Source organism: Coccomyxa subellipsoidea, assembly GCF_000258705.1.
Source record: "Coccomyxa subellipsoidea C-169, whole genome shotgun sequence".
NCBI classification, from domain to species: Eukaryota; Viridiplantae; Chlorophyta; class Trebouxiophyceae; family Coccomyxaceae; genus Coccomyxa; species Coccomyxa subellipsoidea.
This window is the reverse complement of record NW_005178033.1, coordinates 390,895-417,291: the sequence shown is the minus strand read 5'-3', so window position 1 is coordinate 417,291 and position 26,397 is coordinate 390,895. Positions and strand designations below refer to the sequence as shown.

The 26,397-nt window shown below is 52.2% G+C and overlaps 6 protein-coding genes across 6 annotated transcripts; 3 read left to right on the top strand and 3 right to left on the bottom strand.

Moving 5' to 3' along the window:
- Positions 1 to 78: 78 nt before the first annotated feature.
- COCSUDRAFT_55865 (kinase-like protein) lies at positions 79 to 3,007 on the top strand (the record flags this gene model as incomplete). The annotated part of the gene is made up of 7 exons (XM_005646657.1): positions 79 to 202; positions 421 to 542; positions 829 to 959; positions 1,168 to 1,306; positions 1,738 to 1,953; positions 2,314 to 2,460; positions 2,885 to 3,007. The coding sequence occupies 7 exons, from the start codon at positions 79 to 81 to the stop codon at positions 3,005 to 3,007; spliced, it is 1,002 nt and encodes a 333-aa protein (XP_005646714.1).
- A 154-nt stretch (positions 3,008 to 3,161) lies between these two features.
- COCSUDRAFT_33446 (hypothetical protein) lies at positions 3,162 to 3,797 on the bottom strand. Its single transcript, XM_005646656.1, has one exon. It carries the CDS (start codon positions 3,464 to 3,466, stop codon positions 3,224 to 3,226), a length of 243 nt encoding a protein of 80 aa, XP_005646713.1. The 5' UTR covers positions 3,467 to 3,797; the 3' UTR covers positions 3,162 to 3,223.
- Positions 3,798 to 5,583: 1,786 nt separating this feature from the next.
- Positions 5,584 to 12,664, top strand: COCSUDRAFT_42547 (kinase-like protein; the record flags this gene model as incomplete). Its single annotated transcript, XM_005646655.1, has 15 exons — positions 5,584 to 5,616; positions 5,949 to 6,079; positions 6,390 to 6,528; positions 6,877 to 7,092; positions 7,500 to 7,646; positions 7,918 to 8,034; positions 9,177 to 9,252; positions 9,361 to 9,552; positions 9,778 to 9,899; positions 10,192 to 10,322; positions 10,739 to 10,877; positions 11,156 to 11,356; positions 11,831 to 11,977; positions 12,443 to 12,514; positions 12,551 to 12,664. 15 exons carry the CDS (start codon positions 5,584 to 5,586, stop codon positions 12,662 to 12,664), a joined length of 1,977 nt encoding a protein of 658 aa, XP_005646712.1.
- Positions 12,665 to 14,758: 2,094 nt separating this feature from the next.
- On the bottom strand, positions 14,759 to 15,245 carry COCSUDRAFT_36935 (hypothetical protein; the record flags this gene model as incomplete). Its single annotated transcript, XM_005646654.1, has 3 exons — positions 14,759 to 14,897; positions 15,012 to 15,070; positions 15,210 to 15,245. 3 exons carry the CDS (start codon positions 15,243 to 15,245, stop codon positions 14,759 to 14,761), a joined length of 234 nt encoding a protein of 77 aa, XP_005646711.1.
- A 1,259-nt stretch (positions 15,246 to 16,504) lies between these two features.
- Positions 16,505 to 19,801, bottom strand: COCSUDRAFT_55863 (hypothetical protein; the record flags this gene model as incomplete). The annotated part of the gene is made up of 7 exons (XM_005646653.1): positions 16,505 to 16,570; positions 16,994 to 17,253; positions 17,552 to 17,764; positions 18,247 to 18,332; positions 18,544 to 18,683; positions 18,961 to 19,137; positions 19,466 to 19,801. 7 exons carry the CDS (start codon positions 19,799 to 19,801, stop codon positions 16,505 to 16,507), a joined length of 1,278 nt encoding a protein of 425 aa, XP_005646710.1.
- Positions 19,802 to 20,322: 521 nt separating this feature from the next.
- Positions 20,323 to 23,747, top strand: COCSUDRAFT_42545 (hypothetical protein; the record flags this gene model as incomplete). Its single annotated transcript, XM_005646652.1, has 6 exons — positions 20,323 to 20,473; positions 21,005 to 21,162; positions 22,123 to 22,321; positions 22,753 to 22,955; positions 23,172 to 23,375; positions 23,640 to 23,747. The coding sequence occupies 6 exons, from the start codon at positions 20,323 to 20,325 to the stop codon at positions 23,745 to 23,747; spliced, it is 1,023 nt and encodes a 340-aa protein (XP_005646709.1).
- Between the last annotated feature and the right edge of the window lie 2,650 nt (positions 23,748 to 26,397).

Genomic DNA, 26,397 nt, shown 5'->3' with positions numbered 1-26,397 from the left:
CTCGCAGGCGTGGCTATTACTGAGATGCTGCGCTTGCTGCGAAGGCCCCGCACAGGCAGAAAGAAGATGAGGCCAGACATGTTGCCCCACCCTGCAGATCACGCCCAGTTGACGAAGACGTTGAGCGAAGTCCAGACCCTGCTCAGCGATATAGAAGTGGGGCCGAACATCGGCGCAGGCACCTTTGGGAAAGTCTATAAAGGTCAGTTAACACGATCAGCACGGAAACGCAGGTTCCTGTACTGCTCTGGCAACCTGTACTGTCCCTTTTCAGCCATCTCCAAGTGCAGACAGGCAACATGGCGTGGAGATGCATCTTGAGCGAGTCTATACTATTTAAACAGTGTTCTAGTGTCTTCCTCGCGATGACAAGGTCATGGTCAGCGGGGCACCCCTAAAGATTGCAGTTGCTGTCCCCAGGTCGATGGAAGGGGACGAGTGTGGCGGTGAAGATCATCTCCCACCAGGGTGCTGGGTACAGAACAAACTCGCAGACCTCTCGGGAAGCCATGATAGGGATGGCCAGTGCACATCCCAATGTGGTGAGTCAGACTCCTAGCGCCCCATCCCTCTGGAGCACTGACAACGTAAATCACCTGTTGCCTCCTCTGCAATTCGTGTGAGGCCCTATCTGTGTCCTTGGCATGCTTTGGTGATGTGAGGCATCAATGCAGCAGTTGGAGCTACTGATGGGTGTGTTGCAGGCTGAAAAGCAGCACCTCTGTTGCGAAAGACTGCTGAGCTGAGGGTCAAGGTGCTCAGGAGGATTGTGGGGTGGTCAGCAGGGGTCACAAGCTGGCTGACAAGGATAATCTGCTGCCTGCACAGGTGGCTGTGTACCGTGTGGTGACAGAGGCGAACAAGGTGGTAGCACTGGAGGTTGTTGCTGTGGACGGCTACAATTTCAAGACCTACATCGTCATGGAGTACTGCGATAAGGGCACGCTGGAGCAGCACAGGTGCGTACAGACACTCTGCACTCTGACACTGTATAAAGGAACCTCTCTCTGCACTCGTGCATCACTCCCTGAACCAGTTACTTCGGCGGATGCGAGTGCCCCTGTATGCCCAGGAGGACTTCACACCAGTCATGGTGGTGTACATGTTTTGAGTCCATGTGCCCCCCTCCGCCCCCCATTTTGGTGACGCGCCCCCTGGCATGCGCAGGGTGGAAGGGTGGGCGCTGATGCGGGCAGACTATCAGAGGGGGCTGGTGTGGGTGCTGCGGTGCCTGCTGGAGATCGTGTATGGCATGGAGTACCTGCACTCGCTCTCCATCGTGCATGGGGATCTCAAGTGTGCCAACGTGCTCTGCAAATCCTCCACCTCTGACGCGCGCGGCTTCACCTGCAAGGCAAGCACTTCTGCCCACAGCCAAGGCTCTGCTGGCATGATTTCGAAGTTGACAGCAGCCAGCAGCTTGTTTGCCTTACGCAGCCTTGGAACCCAAAGACGAGATGGCCGATGCTCATGGGTCCCACGCTTCTACAGAAGCCGGGACATGCTGGCAGAAATCAATTGCCTCGAGCACAAACATGTGCCAGCCTTCAGCTGCTGCTCACTTGAAGCGCTTGCATTCACCCGTGAGGGCGTTGCTCCAGTCAACACCAAGAGGGTGGAGGACAAAAAATTGTTGGCCTGAGCAGAGCAAAGGCTTTTGCTGGAAGGGTGGGCCTCTCGAATGTTACTGTGGGCACTTTGGGCAGTCCACCAATGTTAATTACTCGTCATGGACAGGTGGCGGATTTTGGGCTGAGCCAGACGGGCGTGACAGACGGGGTCTCGGCAATCACGAGCAAGCCTGGCACAGCGGTGTTTGCCGCCCCGGAGCTGCTGCGAACAGGCAGCCTGGCGGCAGAGAGCGATGTGTACTCCTTCGCTGTGGTGGCCTGGCACTTGATCAGCATGGGCAGCGGGTTGACAGACCTGGAAGACATACAAGTTACATACCAGGTGCGCTTGACAAAATACCTTTGTCAAATCTTTGTCAACTGGCTGCCAGCACAGCTGAAACCAAAAGTAACCCAATTTTTGCATTGACTTGCCCACGACAAGAGTCGTCAGCATGTTTGCCCCTTGTATTAGGAACAATGGTGCCCTGGCCCAAGCTCATGATGCTTTAGGGAGAGCGACTCCTGTGCGCGCTGAACTCATTCCATGCAGCTTCATTTGCCCTGCGCTCTTACATGTACGCCTGCTGCACTCACGGCTCAAAGGGCGGGCTTCAATGCAGGCGACAGGCTCTTTGTAATGTATCTTCCTGTTCATCCTGTTGGGAGGTGAAGGCGAAGCTGATGAGGCTGGCATTGTCAGGTGCTGGAGAAGGACTGGCGGCCGGACTTCCCAGAGGAGACTCCAGAGGCTTACAAGGACGTGGTCAGGAGGTGTTGGGCCACAGAGAGGAAGGATCGGCCCAGCTTCAAGGAAGTCCGGGGGAGCCTCACAGACATGCTCAATGAGGTGCTGCGCAGCTCCTGATTTGTTTGTATCGGCTTTGTTCATATCGGCTTTGTTCACGCGGGTGCAGCAAGTCTTACGATGGGCGCCTAGGATGCTGCTGGTTTGGTTAATGCGATAGCAGCACAGTGGGCCCGCCTCAACATGCAAACGCTCCACAATCTTGAAAGATGCAATCTTCCCTGCTCTGCTCCTCAACATGCGCTTATTCCTGAAGCGGGCTGTCAATACTCTAATGGGAACGGCCTGGAATATCAGGCCCTCATGTAGCAGAGCGCGCTATGCTGACTGTGCTACCATTTTTTGCGAGGAGCAACTTGAGGCAACCAGCCCCCACAAAGTTGTGGCGCATCTGGGTAGCTGTGCCCATACCTGAAATGATGGCCCTTACGGTGGCCCTGACTTGTTTTGTTGGGTGGCTGAGCAGGAGGTTACCACACGGAGGGAGAGCCTGCGCTCGCAGCGCTCCAAGAGTGCCGAGGTGGTGGACTTGCGTCTGCTCCTGAAACAAAGCCAGCCGCCGCCGCGCAACTATCCGCGCTCGGGATGATTCGCCGCTTCTGGCTGGGGTGCTCCTTCACTTGTGCATGTGCACTTATTCACGCGTCTCGGACGCGATGATGTGCGGCCACGGCTGCTGCTGACATCAGCAGAGAGCGCTGATGTCAGCAGCGGCGTCATGAATTTCGATTGCGCTGTCACCTGCGCAGAAGTGTTTTGAAGAAGACAGCGACACACAATGACGTCTGAGAGCACTGAGACCTCATTATGAAAGGATGCCGTTCAGGCCTCGGGAGTTCCCAGGGAAGGGTGAGCAGAGTAATGGGACAGTGTGCACTGCCACGTCCGGGCACCGGGGAACGCTACAAGCACTGAGTGCTGATGCGATCCCTAAGGGATCTGCAGCACTCGGGAGGCAGCAAACCATGCATGGCATAGGGAAGCGTATGCAGGCAAAGCAGAGGCCTAGCATTGGGAACACTGTATTTTTGTGCACCCAGCCTGCCATCACTTTACTGTTGACGATGGTGACAGGTGACTGTCTCTTCTCCACTTTCTTGTCTCCAGTCTCACATTTTCAATATCCGGATATTAATGCAGGGCCAATGAGGGCTCTGCATTACATTACTGAAGACCTCTGTAGCGTTGCAATTCATTGGTACTGGCACTCGGTGGCGCATGGATGATTGAGTTTGCTTTAACGCATCATCTTTCACTTTTTCATATGCTCAGTTACAGGCTTGTCGGGTTCTTGGAATCTGTGGTGCTTGCACTTGCCTTCCGAGAGGCAACTCATAACACATGGTAGTTTACACCTAAGATTAAAAACATCTAGTTTCTTGGAGTGCCCTTTAAAGGCACTGGCCAGCACACTATGGTCAAAGATCTGCCTATAATGATCCAGTGGTGGTACACTGGAACATTAAAGCGCCTTGAAATTGGGATTTGCGCATTGTACAAGTGTTATGCCTTTTGATGGTTGATGGCTTTTGTTCGTGCTCGTAATTTGATGTTCACGAGAGTCAGCGATGAAAGCCATCTTTTATGCCAGCCTGAACTGTTGCAACCAGTGTGTGAAGCCCTCACAATTTCGTTGGAAGCATGTGATTACTGCAATTCGACATCCTTACGCTATCCCTGTCAATCTGCACACACATCCTAGGAGTTCGATGCGTGGGAACACATGCCGAGCTCAGCTAGGCGAGGTGCCACTGGCCTGGGTCCTCTTCTATGGTCACCTTGTGAGATACGTGACTCATCTTGAAGACACTTGGTTGCAGTGCCGTCTGGACCATGCAACCTTTGCTAATCACGCTGATGCACTGCTGGAAGACAGAAGAGACCAAGACTGCCACTGCAATGACTTTACTATTCACAGCCAGAGCTTTGCAGACTCGGAGGATTGGTCAAATTGCCAGCACACCGAACTGTGGAACCACTGGGCAGCTGGCGCATTAGCCTCATGTGCATGTCGCAGTTGAGAAGCTTCTCGACCATGACCAGATCCACGTGTGTCATATATGATATATGCGCATGCACCAGCAGCAGTACCGTTTGAGGCCAAGCGCATCTAGTGCACCGTGCATGCTTGAGGAGTCACTCAGCCGAAAGCGCCCTTCTTTCACATCACCGAGTATCTCATTCTGTTGCTGAAGACATTTCGTCCACTCTGATACCCCGGCATGTGCATTGATGAGCAGTTACCACCGAGCTAGCGCAGAAGGTGGACCCACTTCATTCAATATGGAATTATCATGAGATCTGGGTTACCTGCGCAGGCATGATTCCCAGTGATGCAAGAGTAAGTCACTCTGAGTGACACGTGGGCTGCCACGGCTGCACGATTGTGCCAAAAAAAATATTGGACATGCACACATGGTGTCTGAGGAGGGCGGGGAACGCCTGCTGCAGTGGCTACCAGTCATCTGCATGCACCTCACCACTGACGCGTGCGGCCCTCGATGGATAGCCACAAATATCTTTCAAGATATCCTTGATAGTCTTAGTAAACCTTAGTAAGCTCGATGCCACCAACTTCCGTGCAAGAGTTTCGCAGCGCGTTTCTCTTCGGAGTGCAAAAATGATTAGACTCCGAAGCGGCGAATTTGGGTGAGTTTTGTTGATACTGGAGGCCTAGGATCGGCGGGGGCAGTCGCAGATTGGGCGGGTTCCCTCCCGTTGCTCGATGGGTAGGCGGTTCGCAGGCGTGGCTAATACTGGGATACTACGCTGCGAAGGTCTGGCATGGGCAGAGATATGAGCTTTGACATGTTGCCCCAACCGGAGGACCACGCTGAGTTGACGAGGACGCTGAGCGAAGTCAAGACTCTGCTCAGCGATATAGAGATTGGACCGAAGATTGGTGCTGGCACGTTTGGACAAGTTTTTAAAGGTCGGTTGAACGGACACAAGAAATAACCCATTCTTGACTATCAGAGTGTCTTGTTCCCGTGATGCTCGGGCAGCCTGTACTCCAAGCACACAGACAGCGTAGAGAAGCAGGATAAGCGAGGTGCAAGCGTTTTTTGAGTGTCAGGTCGCTGGAAGGGGACGAACGTGGCTGTGAAGATCATTTCCCATCAGGGTGCTGGGTACAGTACAAATTCGCAGACATCTCGAGAAGCCATGATCGGCTTGGCCAGTGCACATCCCAATGTGGTGAGTCAATGCCGCTGTCTTCCAGTTGCAGGCCAGCATTTCGCACGAGAGCCGGTAGTGACCTGTCATACTGCCTGGAGTAGCTTGGTCACCATTGCACCCACCTTCATGCCCTCTCAGTGGTGTTTCAACCCATCTGGTGGTAGCCGACTGGGCCCACAAGCCTCGCAGCGCTTGCATGGTGTTTGTGGGGAACCAGGTCATCAGGCAAAGGTATTAGTGGGGTGTAAGGCTACCAAGAGGCAGGTTCTTCCTCTTAAGAGCATGATTTCCACATGCATGTCAGGAACTTCATGCAATGTGTCAGCTGAAGCACGTTCCCTCTGGCGCAGGTGGCTGTGTATCGGGTGGTGACAGTGGCGAATGAGGTGGAGGCGCTGGAGGTGGTTACTGCGGACGGCTACAATTTCAAGACCTACATTGTCATGGAGTACTGTCATAAGGGCACACTGGAGCAGCACAGGTGCGAGCATTGAGATTCCTTTCTGCACCGTCAAACATCACAGATCTGGGCTTGTGAGGTGCCTCAGGCACGAAACAATGAGCCCAGCTGCTGCATGTCAGAGACAGATTACTGCGCCATCATGCTGACCAATATGTTGGGGCCTTGACATACACTGCCCTGGCAGACCTCTCTGTGGTCAATGCTCACACCATGCACTTGTATGCAGGGAGGGGAACCCCCCATCAGTCTTGGTCATGTGGATGCTCTTTTCCCTTGCAAAATCCCCGGTGCCTGAGAATCTCAATAAGAAACCCCCTGGCGTGCGCAGGGAAGAGGGGTGGGCGCTGCTGCGATCGGACTATCAGAGGGGCCTGGTGTGGGTGCTGCGTTGCCTGCTGGAGGTCGTGTATGGCATGGAGTACCTGCACTCGCTCTCCATCGTGCATGGGGACCTTAAGTGCGGGAATGTCCTCTGCAAATCCTCCACGCTGGAAGCGCGGGGCTTCACCTGCAAGGCAAGCGCCCTCTGCACAAAGTCAGGGTCCTTCAGTTGTAGAAGCCCAGAAGTATGCGGGCCAGGATGGATCTTGGCATGCATAGAGCTGCGGTGGCAGGTTTTTACTGCGCACTGCAATAAACGGAATTTTCTAAAAGTGCGGGTCTTAGAAGGAGTACTACAGTATTCTGGAGCTCCAAGGCTCTTCTTGGCTCGTTGCCAAGAGCAAAATGAAAGCCGGTGACGAGCGTTAGGGATCCAAATGTCAGTGCGTTTTGCATAGGGCAGCTCAGGAATGATGTTTGCTCGGCATGAACAGGTGGCGGATTTTGGGCTGAGCCAGACGAGCATGACAGATGGGGTGTCAGCAATCACGAGCAAGCCTGGCACGGCGGTGTTTGCCGCCCCGGAGCTGCTGCGAACTGGCAGCCTTGCGGCAGAGAGCGATGTGTACTCCTTCGCGGTGGTGGCCTGGCACTTGATCAGCATGGGCAGCGGGCTGACAGACCTGGAAGACATACAAGTTACATACCAGGTACGCATGCGCAGTTGAGATCTCTCTGAGCTGGCTTCATGGGTGCTCTGTTGGGGCACCTGTGAGCCATCAGCCACCCAGCTGTAGTGTTGACTCGTGCACAATAGAGGCATATAAGAAGGTTGGCCCCTAACTTCTTTAACAAGGAATGACCTGCATCGAGGCATGATCTGGACCGAGCTTTTGGGGCTTTCCCGGAGTTTGTTTGTCATGCACGCTGGTACTACTTCCATGCAGCTTGCAGTGCCTTGCCTCTTACATGTCTGCCTGCTGCCGTCACGACTGAAGAGGCAAGCTTAAATGCAGGCACTAGACTCGTTGAAAGACATGTCCTCATTGTCTTGCTTGTATCTTCCTCTTGTACAATCGCAAGGAAGCCAGTGAAGCTGATGGGGGCGGCTCATTAGGTGCTGGAGGAAAACTGGCGGCCGGACTTCCCAGAGAAGACCCCAGAGGCCTTTAAGGAGGTGATCAGGGAATGCTGGGCGACAGACAGGAAAGACCGGCCCAGCTTCAGGGACATCCGCGGCAGCCTTACTAAGATGCTCAATCAGGTACTGTCCGCTCAAGAACCATAAGATCAAGATGTGGGCGATGTTCCATTGCATATTCTTGCCACACGCTGTAGTGTGCACTCTCTGGTGGTGCCATGTCTCTGCTGCCCACCTCAGGGCTAGTTACAGCAGCTCACTTGCAAGTTTGGTCCCTTGAAACCGGGGGAATGTTCTGTGATCTCCAGACTCGCCCGACTTGGACTGGTATTGCTTGCTCACTTTTTAACGGCAGCACATCTCACTGATGCATGTTGCCTGCCTGCTTGGGCAGGAGGTGATGACAAGGAGGGAGAGCCTTAAAGTACAGCGCTCAGAGCTTGGTGTGCTGGCGCTGCTCGGGGAAGTTTCACCCCCTCCGCGCATTTACTCCGCCGCGCTGCACAGCAAGGTGGGGACCTTGAGGAGCACCACATAGTCTTCATGAAGCTCAGCTCAAGAGGCGATGTTGATAAAGAGGTGCTCATGAAGATGGAAAGGGTCAAGGCACAGCTCGTATTTGCTGTCACTTGCGCAAAAATGTGAAAGGGCACATGAGCAAGTGCCAGGAGGGGAAGTGGGTGGAAGATAGAAATGGACGTGCACTCGATATCACGATGAAGGCCACTTTAGCAACTGGGAGATGATGTCTGAGAGCACAGCGAGCTCATTTGACAGGAGCCCATGCTGATTGGGGCACCTGAGCAAAGTGCCGAAAAACTGTATGATGACTGAGTACTGCCACATCTGGACATTGGTGATCGCTAAAAGCACCGAATGCTGACTCAGATCGGATACGACATTGTGATGTCGCGAAAGTTTTGCTTATAGTAGAAGGCAATGATGAAGTGCCTTGCTTGGTCAGAATAGAAGACACTGAAATTGTTGCACTCAGCTGGCATTTATTTCAATTTTGACCGTAGGGTCTCTGCAGTCACGGTGACTATACTGCCTTCAATGTGTGCATTTGGTGCATAGTCTTTGGGGCTCCGCATTAGATATTCGAAATTCCAGTAGGGGTTGCAAGCTCTTGGGTTTTTCATATTTAAGATTGCGCTGTATGTCTTGCCTTCACTTCTCTTGATAGAGGCAGGTTGACCTTAAAGCCCATAAGTCTTGACTTGTAGGTGAAGCCAGGGAATACTACCAGGGCTCCGGGTTCCAGCCCTGGCAGTAATTTCTCTGGCAGCAGCAGTAGCAGTCACTCCACTGGCAGTTTTGCCTTTGTTGAGTGTTCTGGTACTCTTTGTGGACCTCGTGGACGATTTGTGGCATGCATGCTCACTGCCTCTGGCGGGCAGGCCTACGAAGCCTCTGGTTTTTCAGCACTCACTTTGAAAAGATTTTTCCTTGGTAGCAATCCTGGATGATCAAGAGTGCTGCCATCCTGGAGACTCTCCAGTGGAGAGAGGGACTGTTGTTCCACCCAGAGGCTCCAAAATAAATCCTGCAAGCACAGCCACTAATGTTTGCAGTGACTGATGTCACACAAATATCTTATCTGTATATATCTTCATTAGCTCACGTCAACATCAGCTGCCGTGTGCTGCGCAGTGCCTCTTGCTGTCGCCCTCGTCAAAGGTTTTCAGCAGCCATGAGGGGCAGAACGGAACCGAGCAGCATTTCTGCGGTGGGGATCGATGCTGCCGCTGACTCAGGCTTATGGTGATGCCATCGCGTCTCCGATGCTCGATGGGGTGGAAACAAGCAGGCGGTGTGCTTGCAACGTTGTTCGCAGGCGTGACTATCACCGAGATGCTGCTCTGGCTGCGAAGGACTGGCTTGGGCAGAAAGAAGAGCCCTGAACTGTTGCCCCAATCTGCCGACCAAGCCAAGTTGACGAAGACGCTGAGCGAAGTCAGGACCCTGCTCAGCGACATAGAAATGGGGCCGAACATCGGCGCAGGAACATTTGGGAGCGTGTTCAAAGGTCAGTACCTAGTGAAGCACGCACACATGTGTCCGTTACTCAAGGTGTGTCCTGCCATGACAAAGTCGTGCTTCCATCTCCAAACACACCGATAGGTTCATGCAGAGAAGTATTTGAAGCGGAACACGGCGGACGTATGTGACGTACAATGTTTAGGAGCACATAATGGTGTCCAATGTAGCAATTTGATGTCTTTACTCTTAAGTGCGTGACACTGCTTTCCAGGTCGCTGGAAGGGGACGAGCGTGGCAGTGAAGATCGTGTCCCACCAGGGCGCTGGGTACCATACGAATGCACAAACATCACGAGAAGCAATGATTGGGATGGCCAGCGCACACCCCAATGTCGTGAGTCAGACTTCCACAGCATTGCGTAGGGCCCCGTCCCTGTAGAGGGCTCATAAAGAAAACAAATTCTCGCCTCCTCTGCAGTCCTTGTGAGGCCGCATTCTTGTCCTGGCCATGTTTTAGTAGGATGAGGCATCAAGGCAGCAGTTGGAGGTACTCATGGGTGTGTTGCAGGCTTGCAACAGCTTCGATCACGTATAATGGTAAGCTGAGGATCGAGGCAGGAGAGATTGTGGGGGTGTCAGCAGGGGTCCTTAGCTGGGCTGATGAGGATAATCTGCTGCCTGCACAGGTGGCTGTATACCGTGTGGTAACAGAGGCGAACGAGGTAATAGCATTGGAGGTCATTGCTGCGGACGGCTACAATTTGAAGACCTACATCGTCATGGAGTACTGCGATAAGGGCACGCTGGAGCAGCACAGGTGCGTGCCCACAGATGTTCCCAAGGAAAGGCAGCCCATCCATCAATCATGTGTCTTGCTCAGCCTGATCACGGGGCACACCCAGCACCGAGTCTTTGCATTTAGGACATGTCCACCTGCCAAGCCAGCGATCAGATGCTGTGATAAACCAGTGCAGTCAGGGACCGACATGATCAAATAAGGCAGTCAAGAATCAGCCGCGGGTTGACTCAGCCAACCTGCAGACTATATCCACCCCTTGCGCAATATCCAGAAAGGATACCTCACATCAAAGAAGAGTCTGTGCTACCCCCAGTATTCATGATGAGCGCTGCAGACAAATGAACAATCACACAACCCTGTTAATAGGACTTCCGCTGCATGTGAAGGAATTCTGCTGGTTCTCAATATTATGCAGTCCCCCCTGGCATGCGCAGGGAGGAAGGATGGGCGCTGCTGCGGTCAAACTACCAGAAGGGGCTGGTGTGGGTGCTACGGTGCCTGCTGGAGGTTGTGTTTGGCATGGAGTACCTGCACTCGCTCTCCATCGTGCATGGGGACCTCAAGTGTGCCAACGTGCTCTGCAAGTCCTCCACCTCTGACCCGCGCGGTTTTGCCTGCAAGGCACGCCCTTTCTCCAATGCCTTTGCTCGCTTCCACAGCAGCCGCCAGCATAGACTGGTTGTGGGCATGCGGAGATATGGTACCCGGCAGCCTCAAAGTCCTGATTTGTCATCCTGAAGCGCTTGCAAGCATGTTGGCCCGAGCAAAGCACAGTGTGTCAGGTATGTACTCTGGATGTCACTGTCGACACACTGGGTGGCGCACCACTGATGTGTGCTCGGCATGAACAGGTGGCAGATTTTGGGCTGAGTCAGACGGGCGTGAAAGATGGCTTGTCGGCGGGCACGGCGGCGTTTGCCGCCCCGGAGCTGCTGCGAACGGGCAGCATGGCAGCAGAGAGCGATGTATACTCCTTTGGGGTGGTGGCCTGGCACTTGATCAGCATGGGCAGCGGGTTGACAGACCTCGGGGACATACAGATCGCGTACCAGGTATGCATGCAACACCTCATCCTGGCGGGCATGCTCATTGTGACTGCTGACCAGCCTTTTTCAAACCTGCTGTGCAGATTTAGAGTGACTGGAAAGCATAGATCCAGATCAAGCTCATGGCCCTTTTACAAATCGTTTACGATACCGGCTTGTTCCCTTGATTGTTTGCTGTCGCAAGCTGCCTGTACTCTTGCGTATTTGCTCGAGGCTCTCATGGCTTGAGAGGCAACTGGAGGCCTTAGTGACAAATACCCCAAACTTGCGACCAGTCATTTCTCAAGAGTTGCACTATGTAAGGAGCATGGTAATTCCGCCAGCTAGAACTGGTATTGAGAGCAACAAGAGGAATGCTGTTATTAACACTGACCAAACAAACAGTGGGAGCCGGTGCATAAGGCACTCAGGCAGCAAGCTCCACAGGTAGAAATGTTTTTCCGTTTTGCATGTTCAGTAAAAAGGGGGTGGCTCAATCAGGTGCTGGAGAAGGACTGGCGGCCGGACTTCCCAGAGCAGACTCCGGAGGCTTACAAGGACGTGGTCAAGAGGTGTTGGGCCACAGAGAGGGAGGCCCGGCCCAGCTTCAAGGAAGTCCGGGGCAGCCTTACAGACATGCTCAACCAGGTGCTGCACACTTTTCGTATGTGTTGTCGATGTGAGTGCATCGCAATCCGATCTAAAGGGGCGCCATTACTGTGCTGCACTGCTGCGGCCTGCGGGTACAGCAAAGTGTGCCCCGGCCCCGTAAGCAGGAGGCGCAAGCCTCGCTGCTGCGCTCTTCACTATTTTGTAGGGACCCTGAAATTCTTGCACTTGTGCTCGAATGCCCCGGCTTGACTTGTGGGACGCACTCATGGGAGCTGCTGCCACTCAATGTGTTAAGCTGTTGAATGAGACCTACGTTGTGGCGGCAAGCCGTCACCGAGGATCTGCACAGCTCAGCCTGTGTGTATGTGCCATTGCTGTGAGCGGGGTTGGCCTCGCTGGAAAATAGCGCCCTTGGGAAGAGACCATGGCTGGCTCTGAAACTGGGTTGCTGGTTCTCTTCCAAACACCTGCAGTCGGAACTTCTCCATCACCAGCGCACAGGGACAAAAAACTCATCCAGTGGATCGCACCAAGTACGAGGATGACGACGTCATCTTCAAGCCCATGCCAGCGGTGAGCGAATGCGCTCTGATTTCATTTTGTGTCCAGGAGGTTGCCACGCGAAGAGAGAGCCTGCGCTCGCAGTGCTCCAGGAGTGCAGAGGTGGATGTGCTCGTGGTCCTGGAGGCCATTAATATGAGCCCGCGCAACCATTCAAGTTGATCCGCCGCGTCCAGCTGGCGTTCGCTCCGCCGATGCATCTGCCATGTCATCGTCAGTCCTGGGTTGACATCAGCGCTGACGTCGCGAAGGTTATCCGCGCTGTCATCAGGGCACGAGAGTTTATACAAATGCCACAGCAGCGAGTGGCACACGGCCAACGCACTCATCGTAACAAGCCTGCCCAGAATGATCTGCATTTAGAGCATCTGCAGCTTTGGGTGGAGAGCGGCATCTGAGAGCATCTGAGATCACTGCGAGGTGATTACGAAAGGGCCCCCATTCAGGCGCCGGCATGCCTCTCTGGGGGTTCCTTGAGCTAGGTGCCGGAAAAGCAGGTTCTTGCCATGTCCGGACTTTTGTCAACGCTGTAAGCTGCATGCTGATGCGATTTTGTCCTGCTGCAGTAGATTTGGTGGACGCTGAAGGCTTGTATTGCCTTGCTTCAGCTTGGAAAGAGGATACTGAAATGAGTGCACCCATCCTGTCAAAACCTTGGTTTTGACCATACGGTGACTTCTACTGGCTTAAGCGTGTTCCCAAGGCGACAGAGTGTGATGCAGATTCTTTGAGGATTCGGCATCAAATTCATTAGAAGTCAGTAGAAGTATAATTTATCAGTCTTGACAGTGTATGGCGTAGTTCAACGGTCAACTTCCGATGAGCGAGCTATTTTTGTGCTTGTTTTTACTCACATGCATCAACATTGGCCCGTGGACATACAAGAATATACACCCTTGTCTGCTGTAAGGGAGGTTTGAGAAGGACTATAGTAGTTGTGCTTCACCTCAGGATTGCACAGTACGTCAAGAAATTTTTTGGGGACGCGTCTTCACGTCCTGGACGCCTAAGGACGGCATCATTACTTAAGGCAGTTAGTAATATCAATCAGTCACTGCTTACTGATCATCCTCTGAAGCCAGAATAGGTATAGACAGCCACAAGTTGTGGCCCACAAGAATCCACCAGGATATAGGCCCTCTGTGAATTGTGTCTTGTTGCATGGGTACCGATCTGCTGCATAGAATAAATGACAAGCTGTAGCTTTGAGATTTAAGAAACATTTCGAGCCAGTCAAAAACGAGGAGTCGTGCTGGCGGTGTGCTGCGTCTCAGAGCTTTAGTGTAAAGATACCTACGCCGTGAGTCCCACAGTGCCTATTTCCTGAACTTCACGAATATATATTCTGAAGTGTATTCTCAAATGTAAATACATTTGAGCATGTATTGGACAGTACTGCACATAGAGCCATTGTAGTTGGTCAACTAACATTAATGCTGTAAAAGCTCGCTTGATTAGTAACAGTACTACTCATAGTACTCATCCCTTACTAATCAACAGTCACGTGCCGTTTTCTTGACGTTCTGATGATCAGAATTTGCCAAGACGCGTCCTGGACGCCCCAGTATGCGTCCCCACACTAGTTTGCGTACTGCATACTGTGCAATCATGCATCAACTGGACCAAAAATGCCTGATGACCGGCCCGGGAGGATCTTTCTGCATTTTGCAATGGTTGCATGTCAAGGCAAAATTTTGGCAGAAGCTTTAAAACACAGGCAGCACTGGGTGACTGAAAGAAGACCTAGCAATTGATGGTGGGTCTTCCAAGCTCGTACTAGTATCTTTTGAGATTGACACCGAGCTTTGTTTGCGCTTGCCAGCATAGGCATGTAACATTTGGTTCTGTAAGATTGGAAAGATGTTGGAATCTGGAGTGATGCAGCACAGCGATTGGTCAAATCTCACACTTTTCATCAAGATGAGCTGCATGAGCTGCAAGCCCATGCACGAGGTTTGCATTTCATCCTACGTTCCTGATGAGCTCTCACTGCTCGTTCAGCCTGAGATCTGAGATACATGGGGCACACAGGAAGCAAACTGCAGCCATTAAATTCCCAAGACAATTTACGATAAAACGAGAAATTGGTCTGCACTCCTGACCCACATGCTCTCTGCAAATCCCTGGGACAGAGTGCAGACCGACAGAAAAAGCCTTGCTGCCCTTAAAAGGCAAAGTAATGAGGGCCAGAGCATTCAAGAGGGGTAATTTGTAGGCTGAGCTGCCAGCAAATTGCAAGCAGTGGGTCTGGCAAATTTATTGGGCAGCTGGCTCATTGGCCTCAGGTGCACGCTCCAGAGTGTTGTAGTTGAGAAGCTTCTCGATCAGATCCACATGTGTCATGAGCATGCGCCGGCAGCAATACCGAGTGAGGCCAAGTGCGTCCAGTGCATCCCTGCGTCGTTGAGGAGTCACTAAATCAGAAACGTCCTTCTTCCATGTCATCCCTAACAGAACAGATTTTTTTTGCGTGTGACGCAGGGCAACACCAGGACTTCTGCAAACTTACGCTTCTGTGTATTCAGCCTGCAGCAAGTCCAGGTATGTGTCCCACTTATTCCCGATCACCTACACCAGACAGTAAGTAAAATTGCGATGTCTGCTTTTCATAGTCATTGAAAGCAGGGTGCTATGCAGCTCCATCATCGCAAGTAACAATACTGCTTGACAAGACAACTACCATCGATCTGCAGGTTCAAGGACGCACCTTTCCGCAGGTGAAGCACCTGACGGGGATGATCATCCCTTGCTATTTTGTGAATCGAAGTGGGGACAGTCTGTATGATGAAAAGTTAATGCTGGAAAACAAGAAGGACAATTTTGTCAATGGCTGCTGACTCGTTGGTAGATCGAAGACACCTCTCCTCGTCTCAGGCAACGCACAACACAAAGCTAAGAAACAAAATTCTTATGACTGTATGCCCTGGCAAGAATGACTGTGTGTGGATTTCTGTTCTTCGTCGTTGCATGCCTCTTCTTGTCACGGTCGTGACACCGTACGGCGTTCCTGGCCGATTTTCTTCTAAAATGCTTGGTTTGGCAATTTTCCCAAAGTGGGAAGAGATAGCTTTTGGGCAATTGAATGGACCGTAACCAGCCTGGCTCCTACGTGAGGCAATCTTTTACATGCTATTAAGCATTCAGGTCTGTTCTGGCAAGCTTCATGCCTCAAAACATTGAAGTTAACTTAATAACGTTATGCACGCAGTACCGTACAAAGCTGTCAGCCGTGCTGAAAAAATTCTCAATGGAGCTCATCCTCTTCCATTGTGGCCGCACGAACCCTCGCCAAGCTAGAAACAACTTTAAAGACCGCTACCTAGCACTCCTATAGATCACCCAGGATGGACTACTTGAGTAAATTTAAAGTCCTGGTCCTACCCACCCGGCTGGGAAGCATCTCTCATCCACTTCATCAAAGTGATGATCACATCACTCATCATCATGGTGCCTACCATTATGGGCCTTCCAACTGCGATCAAGGAGCCTGCACTAACTCAGAACTTGCATGCATGACTGACCGTGTCTTCAAATTGGATTTCACTATGATATATATAATCACCACAGTTGCCACAAACTGCAGCGGCAGGTGCTTGGCTCAACAGCCAGACTGCCACATCCAGCAGCGCCTGCCACCACACTATTTGACAGCCCCCAAGGGAATGGCATATCTGGTTAGGGCGAGGGGCAAGTTTCCAGGGCTGCTCTGGCAAAGATTTGGCGAGATGGCATCAGGGCAATGCCCCGAAGCCACATGGCTGTGACTCAGATGTACACAGATTTCCAGGCAATTCGAACCATTTAGAAGGCCAGATTTAACAGGAAATCTGCACGTCCTTGGTGAGAAATCTTGGGAATGTCAGGGCTGCCCCGAGGTTTTCAGGTACTACCGCGGCAGCGGGCGGGCGCGCAGACTCCGCTCGCACTTGCCCTACTTAGGGACTGGCCTGAGATTTTTAAAGGACCCCTGTCAAACCCTGTACCACGATGTGCTGCGCCAGATCAGGAATTACCAGGGGCCATCGCCGCGCCAGATGACTCCCCAAAGCACAGCTTGTTGTACAGCACCTGCCGGCAAGCACAGCACTTCCAACTCAAATCAGTCACAGCACCCCAAAAGCCTCTGTCAGATCTAAAGAGCAGCACCAACAGCACGTCAAGCCAACTGATAAGCCTGGAGGGCTTTTGTGACATAGAGGATGCTCATTGCCGCAATCCCTTCCTCCTAATCTGCACTTTCCTTTGACCATCAGCATTTGCATTCATGGCAAATCTGAAAGTAGGCGCCTTCAGCTAAAGTGGTGCATCCCCAAAGACATACATCAACCAAGGAGTACTGACTCACAGCAAGATGCCTCAAACTTGGTCTCTAGCCCTCTCGCTCTGTGCAGCAGCTGCTCGTGTGCCCCCATCTTCACGCACAATGTTTAACTTCACACTCCGAAGGCTTGGGAGGCTCAATTTGAATGGCCCTTTAGGGATGACGCCAACCTGGTTCCACACATCGATGACGTTGCTGCAGTAGTGCCGGCAGTCGATGCGCCGGTTCTCAGTGCCCCGCCCAAAGGACCCGTGGTGGCTGTTGTGCTGCGGCAGCGACAGGTGGAACACAGGCAGCATGTGGACGTGCGCGCACGGCGCCCCGCACTGCTGCAGCCATCGCATGATGTGCGTGTCGTAGTAATACTCGCCGTAGGCTGCCGCCTCGCATGTCATCTGCCCCGGCAGGTCTGGCAGGTGCTCTGACAGCGCTGCATGCATGCAAAAAGTAGAGCTGTCATTGGAAGAGTCATCAAATTCTAGTAGCATGTGTGTAAGAAGTGCTAGCTCCACACTACGCCCTGTCTGGAGAGCAAGTGACAGAAGGCTGGTGGCAGCTGGGTGCCGTGAAAAGTTTCTTTTACACACTCACATGTAGTCTGTGCGAGTGAGAAAGATACTTTCCAGTTTAACTTTCTGGGAGCACCACTCAGGATCAGCCACACATGCACAGGCATGCTCCAATCCCTCCTTTCTTGGCCTCACATCCCTTGAAACGCGTCCAGGCACCAGGGCAGAGGAGATAGCTATAAAGAGGTGCATGCGCGCCTGTGTACGTCCCGGTGGGGCCGCCAAAATGCGTAGGCCCGTAAGCGCGCCAGAGCACCAAAGAAGGGTAGTTTACGAGGCGCTGAGAGAAGAGCTCCTGGACGTCGTTCACATAGCGAGTCCAGGGAATGGCCATCTGGAACGAGTTGAAGCGCGGGTACCATGCGCCAAACTCTGCAGTGCAACATGCACTGATGAGAACAGAAAGAATTTAAACTACAGATGCCCTGATGGAATTCGGGGGAAAGTTCAAGAAGCATGTGGATCATGTCAGGGCACATCAGTCCCTGCAAGCACAAGGGTATGGGATAAGCAGCATGCGCTAATAATACTCAAATGACAGAATTCTAGCCCCCTCATGTATCCTGACGCGTGATCAAGGAGACAGAAGTGGATCATGCTTGGCGTCGCTAGTGCAAGAGCATGGGTAAAATCATGCCCAAAAATGATATGCGCTGATGATTTGACTACAGAGCAATGTGCAGTGACTTGGCAAGTCCCGCAGTGCTGTGGCAGCTGCCGTAGAATTCCCTGTGCCCCGTGTTGATTGCAGCGGCTTTTGCACGCAGCCCATGGAAGTAGGCACAGGGCTTAAGGCATGTTCACAATCCTGGGAAGAAACAATACAGCGAAATTACGATAAGGCATTTGCGCACCGACTATGATGACATCTTTGTCCGTGAGGGGCCAGAACTCGGCGAAGACATCGTCCCACAGGCTAATGTTGAAAATCCCAAAAGACCTGCGAGTCAGTAACATGCAGCAGTCAGTGAATGTCCAGCCAGGCTCCCCTTGCCGTAATTCCTCCTTTGCTGCAGATTACTCATTATCAACGCTGTGACAACCTGATTTGATGGCACATGAGCATGTTCATGACATGGGAGATTGTGCCAATGCACAGATGATTGCAACAAGCTTAAAAGGAAACTCAAAGGCGCGGCTGCAATGCTGACCTGATGTGGACAGAGGCGCCATTGGTGAGGGAGAAGTTGCCCACATTCTGCTTGAAGATGTTGATTTGGGGCTCATCGCGCACTGTGTACTCCTTCTCAAAGGGAATTGACGTGTGGGTTAAATTTGCCTTGTCCCAGTCCTGCGCACACACAGTGACCATCAACCAACAAAGCAAGTTTGGCTCAAAATCTCAACAATGTTCCAGCCACTCCAACACAATTCTGACCATCAAACACCCAGGCAGCTTCGGCTCAAATCATCATTCCGTTTGACATCCAGGTGCCACCCAGGATCTCTGTTGGGCCTTGCGGGCATGATCCTCCTGCACCTTCAAAATGCTGCAAAGGATAAGTAAGAAGATTGAGAGCATGTTCCGTAATGCAGCGAGGATGAGCAGTTGGGCAGAAGCTGCACACTACGAAGAAGCCGTCCACAATGCGGGGGGTCATGAGGCAGGCAAGGGACTGGAACATCTGACGCATGGTTGAGTCGCCGATGACAATGATCCGGCGCCCGGTTAAACACTGCTCAAAATGCTCCGGGTTGAACTGGTGCAGAGAACAGTCATGCGGCTTGAACACCTTCCTGTACTCCTGTAGACATCACACAGAGACCCTGTCATCCTCTGGGCCTTTGCAGGAGCAACAGGAATGTTTTGGTACTAGCCGGTCGGGAACTTTTGTCAGCGCTTGCAGTCTCTCAAGCGTCTCGCACTGCAGCACCGAAACCAAGAGATACGGCCCCCACAGATGGCAGCAATCGGTCCAATACATGCACAAGCACCTATCCTAGACTGAAGATTCCTGCCTCCAAATGGGTCTTGACGCAGGGCATGCTCTCAGCTCGCAACAAGAGTGCTGGGTTTGCAAGTTGTGCACCAGGGAGCACTGTCAGCTTGGTTGCGCATTATCAAGAGCGCACCCTGCGGCCCAGCTCCTCATAGTAGGCATCTGTCTTGTAGTTGTGCAGGCAGTCAAAGTCGTCAATGAAGCTGGGGCAGGGCTTGCCAGCAGTCATGCCCGTGTGATTGGGGTCATGGTGATCTACCCACTCCCCCTTAAGCGGCTCCAGCTGGCTGAAGCCATTGCAATGGTGCCTGTGCTCGTGACTGGGAGGCGGCACAGGCGTTATATACTCAGTCTCGAGTGTCGGCTGCGTCCAAGCAGTCTGAAGCAGAGCAACTGCTGCTGCTAGGCTGAAGAGCAGTAGCTCTGGGCGGCATTCGTTCATGCCACCTGCCGCCTTGCGGCAGCGCATCCTTTGGATAGCCAATCTACATGCTGACGTGCATAAGTGTGGGTCGCTGAATGTTGCTGTTCCTCCTGCCCGATGTGAAGCTGTCGAAGGTCTCACAGTGAGCACCAGAAAGCAGTCTTAATCGTTCGATCGCAGCATCCAACAAAAATTCCGTATATCACACCGTTTCCGATGAAGTAATCACTTCAACCCGCACAAATACGATTGCACCTCCTAGCTTTGTGATCTAGACTGCAGGAATACTATGGTACAGACGAACTAGTATGACGACAACCACCTTTTTTCCTCTTGTACTACCAACGTAGACTTCGAGCATCCAGCACTGTCTACGGTCTTGATTTTTGCTGACGGAACCCAAGCCCGCTGATCAGACGATCTCGGTGTCGCAAAGTTTGAAATCCCATTCGTCACCCCCACGTGCATCGCCAGAATAGGCTCGTGTCTGCATGTAAGCATTTCCAAGGCAGAAATTATTCGCACGTACATTTGCTGTTTCATCCTCTCATTAAAAGGAGTAAAAGATGGCATTTCCGGAGTTCGAGGTGCCTCTGACACCTCAGGACTTGCCTGCAGAGCAAACTTACGAAATGGTCAATGCCTCGCTCACTGCGCTCCAAGAAGCCTCTGATGGGGTCTTCAACCGCATCCAAGATGCCGTCGAGGAAAGAAAAGGTGAAGAAAGAGGTCTCATGTCTGACGTGCGCTTTCAATGCACTGCAAAGCTTGAGATCATCCAATCCTTTGGTCTCGAATTGAAGACAGAGAACCCGATTGTCCCTATAATGACGATGACTGAGTTATCTCTTCAACAAGAAATCTCCATGTCGTGCTATATGCCTACCTTTGTGGACGATGGCCCAGATCAGCCTGTGCGTCTGATCTGTCTGACCTCATGCAGGACGCTTAGATGAGCTCCTGGAGCAATTGCAACGCATCGAGTCAAAGATTAGCACCTTATCAGCTAGCAATCATCTTTTGGTAGCGCAAGCAAGCGCTCTGTACCCGGAGTTGGACGCACTCAGAGGCTGGCATCCCCTGTTTCCCAGCAGGGAATCCCTGGGTGATTCTGCGCCACTTGACACACTTTGACATTTGGATGTGCTGCTTGGTGTCTTAGCACGTGTTACTGGGGTTCTGGGATGATGCGACGTGTTGGGCACAAACATCAAGATGCTCAATGCAAGGTTTTTCTGGCTCTCTCAGGAACCAGCAAAAATAGCTTGCAATTGCCTGGGAGAGACCTGCCGCCGCCACCAGAGCTGCCAGCAGAGGACGATGGCCGGGTGAGAGGGCAGGACACAGCTGATCTGCTGCACTTCTTCAAGCAGGCACAGGCCACCTCGAGCGCCATCACCACTCAGGTCTGGTCCCATGTGCCTCGTGCATGAAACAGAAATTACCCATATTTTCATGGGACGCTCTTAGAAAAACTCGTATTTGTACGGAGGGGTCTTGATCAGACTGTAACTTTTGGCAGTGTGGGATCAGCTGTGTTTTACAATGACCCAAATTTGCAAAAAATAAACATCTAAGATGCTTGATGGTAAAATCCGAGCAACGTTTGGAGGGGCCTCTACAGCTCATGACTGAGAGCACATGCAGTCTACAAATGATTGGGTCTCGCCGGGATTGGGCGAGTCTAATCAGGAATATGACAGCCAAACCTTGTGCGGACGCACGTTGTCTCTTGGCAGGAACAGCATGTCAATGTTATCAATCATGCAACTGCCGGAACAGGGGGCCCCAACATCCATCCCAGAGAACCTGACCTCTGCAACGTCCCTCCTGCGCTATGGCAGCAACCGGCCGGCGTTTGACGCTGCTGAAATGGACTCTGCCGCTGACCTGCTGCCAGCAGTGTCCTCGTCCATCACCCTGCACAAGGCAAGATACCGGCTGTCAGCATTCTGTGCTCACTGTAGGCAGGCTCTCTATATTAAAGGCAAAGTATTGGCTTGTGGATGTGCGCGCATTCATGGCAATATTCAATCTATGAGAGCGTCCTGCAATCACAGGCCCCTATATTGCCTTTCAATGACATCGATCAAGGAGTGGTTTTCAAGAGTAAGAACCCATAGTGCCTCATTTGTTTTGTCATAAAGCAGCTTGGGAAGAGTGACCCACAGGAACCAGAACACCAGCTGCCACTATTAGCTTGGCCATGTGTTACAGATTAGTGAGTGGTTTCTTGGGGGGCCTGCCCCCAACCCATACCCAGCAAGTGCGGGGCTTCACCACTTGTGATGCGGGCTCTTGACAGAGTTCCATTGCTGGGGAAATATATGCCGACGCCGTCGTTCAGATTCAACTCATGTCCGCAGGCGCAGGCGAGCAGGCGGGTGGCGGATCGGCCGTCGCCGCCGCAGCCGTTCAGCTTCCAGGAGCTTCCGTTCCCTGCGCTGCAGCTGCCGCGTACGCTGCCTGACCTGGAAGCTTCCTCGCAGCGCTCCTCTGCCAAATCAGGCAACGGCCGGCCAGAGCCCTCCCGCCCGCGAGTGCCATGGGATCCAGCATTCACAGGTCCGTGGAAGCACTGATCGCATGTGCAGCATGTAGACATCTTACAATGTGTTTGTGACATAGTTGCACCATACGGATTCGGCCATTCGGCATACGGTGTATATTCGGTCGTATATTCGGTGTTTTGGGCCAAAATAGGCCGTTTTTGACCGAATTCCGTATGTTTTCAGACCGTATGACCGAATATAGGGCCGTATATTCGGTCCCCAGAATATGTTCCGACCGAATGGTGCAACTATGGTTTGTGATCTTGAATGCCAGACAATCCTTATGTGTCACCTCGTGAGTTGCCCATGCTTTCACATGCTGACACTTGCTTGTGAGAGAAAATAGCTTTTCAGTGTGCGATTAAAAGCTGTATAAAAAAGCCAATTATATGCTCAAAGTAGTAAGATTCTCGCAGTGAGCAATCGAGGTACGCGGATGTGCAGGCCGGCAGATCAGCCAAGAAAGCAGGAGCAGCCGCGCTTTGTCTGAAGATGGCGAGCCTTCAGCCAAGCCGAAGCAGGCAGAGCAGACAAAAAGCCCCACTGTCAATGGACGCACAAAAGAAGAGGCAGCAGAGCCTGAAGAGACAACATGCAGCGATGAGCTGGCGGCTGACATGGGCAAACGCACAGACGCCTTTGCAGCAGTCAGTCCAACAGCAGCCACGCATCAAAAGCCATCGGATGATGCTGCAGACAGCAGGCTCTCTGGTGCAGGAACCTCCGAGCAAGCACAGAGGCCCACTGCAGGATCAGGGAATAAAGCTCCTTCGGAGGAGAATGCTGAGTCAGCTGGGCGGTCGAGTGCGGCCGTGCCCTCGGAGACTCATGCAAGGACAGCTGGGCAGGCCACCAATGGGCAGGCCACAAGCGGAAAGCGGCCGCCGCGGAGCCTGCCGCCGAGCCGGGGCGGGTCTGCAGAGGCGTTGGATACGCAGGGTGGGGGGCCTACCCAATCACAGCTGCGGCTGGGGGTCCCCCCGCCATTCTTGGAGGGCCCCGGCAGCGTGGGATCCCAGCGGCGATTTGCGCACATGGGGGACCTGGGAACTGCCCTTGACAAGCATGTGAGCAACTAGATCCTTCTCTGCCGATTTGTGCAAATTCTTCACAGCCTGTCGCCCCTCTGGCTAAGTTTGAGATTTGATCTTGGGGTTCTTCTTGTTGGACAAGCTTCACGCTGGTCCCATTGTGCCCAAAATTTTGGGTTTGCCGATTCTCGACAGGTCACCATGATGCTCTGGGATGTGAATATTCATGATCATTGTGGAACTGCAAACTCTGGGGAATGGCCAGCAGGCAATACTGATGAGAAGAGGTTTTGTCTTCAGGTGGATCTGGGGGCTTTGGGGGGCGTTCCGAGTGACTTGGAGCAGAGCATTTTGATGCGTCAGCGTTCGCTCTCCAGCCGCGCATCCATGGACGACCCAACTCACTGATCCAGTCATGCCAGTAGTGCTGTCAAGGATTTCAGGCTTTGCAAGAAGAGGCTTCTGAGGCCAACTTTGCAATGGTTTTTGTCTCACGAGAATATCGGAAGTGAGACTTTGGCCGCCATTGTGCCACGTACAATCAAAAGGTTAACAGTTGCAATTTGGCTTGGCTTGGTAACAGTGTTGCAAATTGCTGCGGTGGTTGTGACCTATGAACTCCATGACTCATGAAGCAATCATCACTGAGGCCTTGTAAGATGTTGACAACTGCCAGTGCCAAAAGTAAGGGCATGCAGGCTTTAAAGTCCAGGGAGGTCACAGACAGGCGGCCCATGTTTCGACTAACTTCCCATATATGCTCTACATATGTACCACCGAGCAAGCAACCGCCAATGCCTTTGCACCACTGCACATGTAGGATTAGCAGACCTTAAACCCTTGATGCTTGTGCAGCTCATCAGAGAACATCTCAAACTGTGTAGTTACTCTAGCTGTCCTATAGGACTCAGCGGCAATCCCGCTCAAGCCAGTCAAAGAGGGCAGGCAGCGGCCAACCCAATCAACAATCTTCATGGCAAGAGTGCAGTCGGCATACAGAGACTAGAGAGTAGCAAGCATGCGGCCGACAATCACAAGGTGCCGCAAGGCTTCCCACAGCAAATTCCGTGTTGACCCGATCGTATGCACCCTTCAAGTCGAGACAGGACATACAAAACAGTTGTTATTCAATGCAGAGCGTGTATTGTACGAGGGTGAATCAAGAGTAACAGATGGCAGAAGCACCGAACACTTCCTTCAGCTGTCGTCCGCGCGCATAATCATATACTCGGGTTATTGCTGGACACCAATCATGGTCTCCGTATCTGCCCCATTTGAAATCCTGGCAAGTGACAAGATGAGCACCAAGAACAATGTCTCCACGTTTGGGGACTTTGTTGCCTTTGACAACTGCCAACTTCCCACTATCACATCTTTCACGCCAAGATCCAGGAACAGGTATCGGATCTGATCCTGCATAGTTCCCGGAAAACAATGAGAGTGGATGCAAGCTTCCATTTCAGATGGGTGGGATGTTTCCCCAAAGATGATATCCCGCAGTTGGGCAACCACATGCCCCTCAACATAGGTATAGGCAAAGACACACCTGACTCGATATAGTCTTCCTCAATGTTCGGCATCAAGGGTCCGTCATCAAGCTCTGCAGGTACGGGAAGCCCTTGCTCGACTACAGTGCAAATGGAGAAACAAAGTTAGACAGTGTGTGAGCTTCCTATAAAAATGGGTGGATGCATCCACAAGGGTATATCTTGTGGTTGGGCAACCGCATAACCTCGACAAAGACTTACCTGATGTACTGTTCAATTCGTCTTCGTTGATGTCCAATATCCAGGCTGTGTTGTCAAGCTTTGCAGGGCCAGCAAGCCCTTGCACCACCACAGCGCAATAAAATAGCGCAAGCAGGCGAGCACGACATTCGTGCACCATAGTGTTCTGCATGGCGCAGACACATTCTTGCTCCATACATCTTCATAATATTGAACCACCATATGGAAGGTTGCTTCCTAGTCATTAGAGGACCTGTGCAACCATGTTCAAGGCCTGACAATCTGCAAAGTCTCGGATAGCATTGGCCTCAGCTTTCCCGAGATGGAACCGAAAAAAACCCTACGCCTAAGGAGTCCCTCGTCTTGTTGCCAGTACGCTTGCACGATGCACAATCTACAGTCAGAAGGCATTTTATCCCCAGAGAGCGTGCAAGCACCCGTGCGTGTGGACAGGTGAACAGACATTGCTCAGAACTTCTATCCGAACTCCAACACCTTTCAACAGAGCTAGTGAATCCTTATCAAGCAACTGCTCCGCAAGTACATACCCAACGGTATTAGAATGCTTGATCACTGTCCAGTGTCCCGATCGCAGCACAGATCATGTTTCCAGGGACCAGTTCCAAAGCCCTAGCCGAGTGCTCACACCGACCTGCTCACAATTAGCTGACCGAGAAGGTGAGAGGAGGCAGGAAGGAGGCTCACTTTTGGACGGATGCCAAGCGCACGCTTTATGGAAGTCCCTCGCGATCGTTCTGTGAATAGTCGTATGTTTTGGCAAGGGGTGACTCGAGATCTGCAAGTGTGGGATTCTTCTTTCCTATTTTGGCAACGTGATTTCTATCGAGTCACCTTTTATGGGCAGCCTGAGGGCGACCACTTCTTACAAGTAATCAATGGATTATGCACAAGGTTTGTGCTGGTCAGGATTGGCAGCTTGTTCGGCAATAAGATATGGATCGCCACCTCCTTATCAATCTCAACATTGATGTGTTGCCTAGTTTGCCTGCAAGTGTGCACTTTCAGTCTACCTCGGATCTCGGTGACATGAGAATCTTTCTTGCGTCGTACCAGGGCGATAGTGCCGGACATTGTCATTTCACTCCAACAAAACAGTTCTCAGTGGAGCTCCTGTACCGATTCTCAACGTGAAGGTGGGTCTCGACTGTCTTACTAATCTCAGGCTTTTTGATGTCTTTTATTAGTGGTTATTTGGGTCCCGGTGGACCACCACATGTCGGATACGCAAGTCTTTTCACAAAGAAAGTTTTCAATCGTGAAGTTGGCTTCCATCAAGGATCTGCAGACCAATGCTGGTTAGCTGGCAGCTG